At 41.1% G+C, this 7777-nt stretch overlaps 1 protein-coding gene across 1 annotated transcript in view; it reads left to right on the forward strand.

Annotated features, from left to right (window-relative positions):
* Positions 1 to 2212: 2212 nt before the first annotated feature.
* The window catches only part of KIAA1024L (KIAA1024-like ortholog), a 28831-nt gene continuing 23266 nt past the window's right edge, over positions 2213 to 7777 (forward strand). The window contains exon 1 of the mRNA XM_006886035.1: positions 2213 to 2377. Within this exon, the coding sequence (XP_006886097.1) occupies positions 2213 to 2377 (165 nt within the window). The remainder of the gene's footprint in view (positions 2378 to 7777) is intronic.

Here is a 7777-nt window from a genome sequence, read left to right on the forward strand (position 1 = left end):
GTTGTCAACCAATAGGTGAACAACACAATATGTTACCTCCTACCACAGCTGGGCTCCAAATAATTCTAATTTATTATTCTAATTATTATTATAATAATAATTCTGAACACAGAGAGATCATTCTTAGGTTTTAAAGAATGGAAAATTCATACCTATAGAGAAAATATGGAAAGTTCTGTGAAAAGTTAAATGTCTAATCTGTCTAGTGAAGAAAGTGATCAACAACCAATAATAGGGGAAAAAGTTTCCGAGGAGAGAATTGCATGAGCAGAGACACAAGTTTGGCATGTTGTGGAGCTGGGAGTGAAAAATAGTAGTGAAGGAAGGTGCAACAAACTTGATCTCCTGGCAAGCCTGTAGTTCACCTTAAGGTGGTATAGTATGGAAAAAGGATTGGTGGTTTGAGGTTGAGGGTAGACAAAAGTGGGAGAAAATGAAGACTTTGTGACTTGTAAACAGAAAGGGGTGGTGTACAATCCTCTGGCTATCTAGGGCATGGTGGAGGAGTCTAAAAGAAGAACATCTAAGGAAAACTGAAGACTCATTTCATCTACCTCATTCTTTGGCTAAGAAAAAGGCCTAATCAAATAGACTTGGACCTAGGTTCTATGTCTCCATTTGCCAGCATAAAGAGCCAAAGACAAGCAAGGTTCTTCTTGAAGATGTGTGTTATTCCCCGAAGACTCTTTTAGGAAAAGCAAATAGCCTGAGAAATATTTGCTCATTAGAAAGATTCTGGCAAAATCAGAGAAATCTAGAATGTACTGGGCACACACACCTAACACACTTGATTCCTGAAACACTTGTGATTTAATGTTTCTGTATTAACTCTCACTATTAAGGCCCTCTTGCTCTCCACAATGAATGTTTTGGAAAAAACCAACCTGAATATATATATAAAATATTATAACATGGTGATAAAGATTGAGTCCAAAACATTCTTACAGAAAATTTTAACAGCTTAATTCCTCTTTACAGCTTTAAGTAAGACAATTTTGTTTTGTCTCCCCCCATACTTTATTGCCCTAAAGAAGGTAAGTACTCTCTAGAGCCATGCTTGATTCAAGAACATCTTGGCTGCTGGTTCTGAAAAGCTATATGACACTCTTCTGCAATCTGGTGCTGATACATTCCACATGTAACCTCAATGGTCCTGGAAAAGAAACCTCCCTGCTGAATCAGAAGGCTTTATGGAGATGCAAAAATTACAGACAACTCATGTCTTTGAAAAAGTGCTGATGTACTTATTAGAAGTGAGACAGTTCCCTCTCCCTCCAAATGGAAACTGATGCTTTCCCAGTGAGAAGTATGGGTCACCTAAGGCAGGATAACTTGTCATGCGAGAGCACAGCTCCATTAAGGTCATCATCACTTCCTGGCATGCTACCCTGTCTATAACCTCACTCCCACCTTGGCTCTTTCAACAGCAGATGGGTTTGGTTAGGACTGTGTGTCATCCAAAGCCAACCCCCTAGGTTCCAAATATACTGTGTGAACAGCAAAACACATCCTAGGAGTTTTCACAGCTAGGAGCAGAGTCAAAGAGACCTCAGAAAATGAACAGGTCAAGGCGGTAGGAGGGGGCAGTAAATAATTGTGGCAAATGATACAGGAAACTCCCTTTTCCCACTTGGAGCAAAACTGACAATTTAAACATGGCTAGCTTTCACGTTAGCTTCAGACTCTGGGAGTCAAAACATGAGAAGAAACAATATCCTCCGTATCACATGTGAGACTGTGTTGGGAGGGCCAAGTCAGCTGTGCTGGCTTAGTGATAGAGAAAAATTAAATAATGTCTCCACAGGTAAGTCCGTTTCATGTGCTCCTTATTATGAATGGTGACCCTAGATTCTGGCATCCTTAGCCCAAAGAATAATGTCTGTTGTTTCTGGATGTGTATGAAGAGATAGAAAGTGTTACACACAGCTAGCTCTCAACATCCTATAAATTTTAATGTTGCAGCTCATTTGTCCTAGTGGAGAAACCCAAAAGTATATGAGGCAGGGGCAGAGAGAGAGAGGACAGGGTGCTGCATTGTTCTCATGTGTTAACATGTCATTTCTAAAGTGGTTTCTGATCGACTCAGCGTGCAGCTGGCAGTCTTGGTCTCAGGTGCCAGTTGAATCATCCTCAGACTCATCAATAATGGACGAGTCGAGCAGAAGCTGCATCACAGGCCTTTGTCTTCCACTGTAAGTAGCTGAAGGGAGACATGGATCTCTCTGTTTTGCCAAATAATAACCATCCTGACAAATTCCTGCAGTTAGAGGTGAAGTCTTTGATGAGGAGCTCAGCCCGCCTTCAGGCCAACCTGGCCAGATTTCCAGGTGGAAATTATCCTGCTGCTCAGCACTGGCAGAACCTAGTCTACTCACAGGTGAGACCCGGGACACGGAATAATGGGGACCTGGGCTTATTTCATCCGTGCTGTCCACCATTTCGTTGTCTGTGTAAAAGAAAAAGACAAGGAACAGAGTACGAGGCTGTGGCTCACTCACCAAAGAGAAGGCTGGTCTCTCTTGATAAAGCAAGCATCTCTCTAATTTGTGCAAATTCGCCCACTTGTCCATTTCCTTCCAAATATCAGTTTCTCTTTTCTGTCCTTCCTCCTCCCCACCACGATTTCACTTCTTCTCTTTGCAAGTATTCAAATGAGCTACGTGTTTCATTTGTAAATGAAGCTTTATGAAGTCCCCGGAATGCAACACAAAACACCTTAACAGCCCTACCTCTGCGCTTTGGTGTGATGTAAACATCATGGAAAGCTCAGATACAAATTTCTCTAGCTCAAGACCTTGTATGCCTTTGCCTCACCAAAAGCAGGGACCTTTCCTTTCTTGCAGACATTCAGACAGAAGAACAATGGAAACCTAGTAATTGCATCTTGACTAAACGAAAATGCAAGGAACTCTCCACTCAGGAGAAGTGCTGCTTAATTTTATCCTCAGATACTCTTACTTGCCCCAGGTGTCCAAATGGACAAGCCATCTCAATCAGACCCCTAAATCCATGCAAGGTTTTTTTCTTGTCTTCTTTGGCCCTTTTTTCTTTTTCTGTTGACCAAAAGAGCAGAAAGAATAAAACTGTGATGAGTTCCATGTGCTGGAATGAACAGAAAGGCCCTGACTATGGCATCCCTCAGGAAACAGGAATAATCTTTGTTCTAAGGCGAGAGGGCTAATGGGGTTAGGGGTTAGTCAATTTAGAAACAGGAAGAAGCATTTCATTTCAGAACAGATGTGACTGACCTACAAACCCCTGCAAGTCATTAAATCCTTTGGAGTGGTTCAAATTCCCTCGATAGAAATTTGTTTTCTTTTAAGAAACAGTTGCTACTCATGAAGCCTGGTGTAAAGCGGCTCCTCTGTGCTGTATTTGTGGGCTCCTCGGGACCTTTACCATGAGATCATTGCTAATCAAGTACATTCAAATGATTATGTAAGTGCTTCCTCCACCTATAAGGATTTTAATTTATTTCCATTGTGAGGCAGCCTATTATGACAACTGCTTTATTAGCCCCTCCAAACTTTGCTTCTTTCTTATTTGCAGCCCTCGAATTTTTCAGCTCTTTCACATACACTGGTTTTGTTGTTTGTGGTCAGTTCAGTTTTAAGTTAAATGACAAGGCATTTCTCGATTTATTATTTATGGAAGAATAAAAAGATTTAAAAGTCAATTCAAAAAACCTTGGCCTTCCTATGCTGCAAAGTTGAGTCTAAGAAAACATAACCCATAAATTCTTTTGAGACTGGAACACAGTGCTCTAACATCTTTGGTGTCCTACTGCAGTCAACCTATTTCCTTCATGTGGAACTTAAGCTTAAATCTCTTGAATATTGTCCTTAAACCTGTATATTGCTTCCGTTGTGTGCCTTTGGGTCAGAACCAACTCATAACCTGACCCTCCAGTGGGTTTTCAGAGCAGTAAATTGGAAGGAGGAGGTTAGCTATCTTTCTCCCACACAGAAAGATGGGCAATCTCCTTCTTGAGAATTAAAATCTCAAAAACCCCATTTTTTTCCTTTTATTTTGAAACCTGTGAGCTTCAGATAAAATTCTTTCTCCTCCTTCCTTTCCCCCTTTTCCTTCCCTTCCCCACTACTCTTCCTCCCTTTCTCCTCCTACTCTCTTTTGTCTTCTCTCCTTCTTCTTATGCCTACGTGCCTTTGGGGATGGCAGTGCAGCCCAAAGTATCTGTCTGATTGGTTGAAATAGTTCTTCTAAGACGAAACAGTGAAAATATACTTTATGCGTCTTTGTGTATTTGTTAATTGATGGTTGTAATTTCAAATAAACTTGCTTAGATACCCTATACACTAGAACTCAATAGCTCAACTCATTGCCATCGAGGTGGAATCAACGCATAACTGACCCTCCAGCAGTTTTCAGGAGGCTGTAAATTACACGGAAGGAGATGGCCATCTTATGCCCTTCGAGCTGCTGGTGGCTCCAAACTGCCACAGAGGTATCACCTTTTGGCTAGTAATACAATTCCCTATACAATTGACTATGTCAGCAAAGCTTCTAGTAGAGTACAAAAAATGTGAATTGCTAATTTAGTATATAAATTATGCATGGGAGTAGTAAATCAGTCACAGATTCAGTAGTCTGGTAGGTATGACACAAACTACAAGTACAATTAATTCTATTCACTGCTTCAGATTGTTATTTAAATAATTATTCTAGTCTTGTTGTTTGTCAGATGAGACTCTGAGTATTGCATTAGAGTGCCAAGAAGCCAAAGCTAAAGGAAGAAATCAAAGAGCTGAACAGAAAATTTCAAAAGGCAGCTCGGGACAACAAAGCAAGATACTATAATGAAATGTGCAGAGAGCTGGAGTTAGAAAATCAAAAGGGTCGGACTTGCTCAGTGTTTCTTAAGCTGAAGGAGTTAAAAAAACAAATTGAAGCCACGGATGGCAATACTTAAATATAGTTTGGGTAGAATGTTGAATGATCCAGGATGTATAAAAAGAAGATGAAAGGAGTACACAGAGTCATTGTATCAGAAGGAATTGGCTGACACAGAGAAATTTAATGAAATAACATATGAGCAAGAACCTATGGTGATGAAGGAGGAAGTTCAAGTTGCTATGAAGGAATTGGCAAAAAATAAGGCTCCAGGAGTTGACAGCGTACCAATTGATTTATTTCAACAAACAGACGCTGCCCTGGATGTGCTCACTAAGTTGTGCCAGGAAATCTGGAGGACAGCCAGCTGGCCAACTGACTGGAAGAGATCGGTATTTGTTCCCATTCCAAAGAAAGGTGACCCAACAGAGTGTGGAAATTATCCAACAATATCACTGATATCACATGCAAGCGAGATTCTGCTGAAAATTATTCCAAAACATTTGGAACAATGTGTCAACAGAGAACTGCCTGCCAGATGTGCAGGCTGGATTTAGAAGAGGTCATGGTACTAGGGATATTATAGCTAATGTAAGATGGATCTTGGCAGAAAGCAAAGAAGACCAGAAGAATGTCTATCTGTGCTTCATTGACTATGCAAAGGCTTTTGACTGTGTGGATCACAACAAGCTGTGGCTGACTCTGAGAAGAATGGGAATCCCAGAACATTTGATCGTGCTTTGGACCAAGAGGCAGTCGTCAGAGCAGAGCCGGGAGTCACTGGATGGTTCAAAATCAAGAAAGGGGTCTGTGAGGGATCTATTTTGTCTCCATAGCTTTTCAGTCTGTATGCAGAACAGATCATACGAGATGCTGGGCTGTACGAGGAGGAACATGGCATCAGGATTGGTGGAAGAATCGTCAACAACCTGCGTTATGCAGATGACACAACCCTGCTCACTGAAACTGAGGAGGACCTGAAGTGCTTGCTACAGAAGGTCAAGGACTGCAGTCTTCAACATGATTGAAGCTCAATATCAAGAAAACAAAGATTCTCACCACTGGGCCAATTGGCAGCATCAGTATGGATGGTGAAGAAATTGAGGTAATTAACAGTTTTAGTTTGCTTGAGTCCACAGTCAACACTCTTGGTAACAGCAGCCAGGAAATCAGGAGATGAATTGCATTGGGAAAGTCAGCTGTGAGGGACCTCTCAAGAGTACTGAAGAGCAATCACGTCAGGCTGGAGACTAAAGTGTGCCTGATTCAGGCTATAGTCTTTGCAATTATGTGCTATACATCAGAGAGTTGGACAGTGAATAGGGATGATAGAAAGAGAATTGATGTCGTTGAGTGGTGGTGCTGGAGAAGAGTGTTGAATATACCATAGACGCTAGGAGAACAAACAGGTTCGTCCTGGAGAGGGTGAAACCAGAATGTTCCCTGGAGCTAAGGATTCTGAAGCTTCATCTGACATACTTTGGGCGTGTTGCAAGGAGGGACTGGTCCTTGGAGAGGGATGTCATGTTTGGAAGAGTGGAGGGACGGTGCAGGTGAGGAAGACCCTCGATGAGATGGATCGATTCTGTGAGTGGAGTGGTGGGAATGAGTGTGTTTGAGACGGTGAGGTTGGCACAGGATAGAACGGCGTTTAGGGCTCTTGTACATAGAGTCACTATGAGTCACAAATGACTCGATGGCACATAACAACAACAACAACAACAACAACAACAACAACTTGTTGTTTGTGCCCTACAGTCAAAACCATCCCATACCTGACTCACTAGTGGGTTTTCAGAGGCAGTTTTTTGCACGGGAGGAAATTGCTCAATCTTACCTGGCAAAGCAACTGGTAGATGTGTAACACATGCCTTTGTGATTATAGCACAGCTTGTTACCACTAGGCCATCAGTACTGGATTTTTAAATATAGACCTTAAATAAGGGAGCATATGAAATTTGTAAAAAGTTTGCAATGATAGCTGAAAAAAACAACAACAACAACCCACTACATTCACCAGATGTTACATTTTAGAGTGACTGATATAAAATAGTTCTTAATTAAAAGGTAATGGGGAAAGTGTGGAATAAGACATAAAATGTTTACTTTCTTCTCTCAGATCCCTAATACTTTGAGACATGTAGCATGACCCTTAACCAGTCCATGGCACAGTATTCCCATTTCCAAAATGAGGATACTATTAATCTTATATATTTCCTTAAAAATGAATGGGGAGATGAAGAACAAAATTAGAGAAAAGCTGTTAATAGCAAAGATCTGAACCCTGTCCTATCCTGTATCATCCTCACCATCTATGACACACTCAAGTGCATTGCTGTAGTCACTGTGTCCGTTCACCTGGTTGAGAGTCTTCCTCTCCTTCACTGTCACTCCACCTTTCCAGGCGTGATGTCCCTCTCCATGGATAACTTGTCCTAGCAACATACTCAAAGTCTGTGTTATAAATGGGAAGATCTCTTGCTCCATCCATCTGACAGGTTAGTTTAGAATGGTCCTGGGTTCTGAAGCAAATGTGAAGGACGCTAGAAACAGATATGACAAAAAATGTTCTTATGAGAAGATTCTAAAATTTGCTAATCAGAAACAGCTAGGGGAAACCCACTACAACACTTGATAAGATATAATATACCATTTAAACTGAAAATAAGAGTCAGGTTTTTCCTTTAATTATCTATTTGTACAAAGAATTGGCAAAAATATGTAGAATATGCTTCCAAACTCCTTAAATCAGATTCATGCCCCAAATAATTTTGACAATCAGAAACATAAGATTTTACATAAAGTTTTCAGTTCTTTTACTCTCTTCCACCTTAACTTCCATTGCCTCTTGTTCTCTGGGGGGGTGTGTGTATGTGTGTGTGTGTGTGTGTGTGTGTGTGTGTGTGTGTGTGTTGGGGGGGTTGGT

This window comes from Elephantulus edwardii, unplaced genomic scaffold (assembly GCF_000299155.1).
Source record: "Elephantulus edwardii isolate Elephantulus edwardi_28Jun2011 unplaced genomic scaffold, EleEdw1.0 scaffold00046, whole genome shotgun sequence".
NCBI classification, from domain to species: Eukaryota; Metazoa; Chordata; class Mammalia; order Macroscelidea; family Macroscelididae; genus Elephantulus; species Elephantulus edwardii.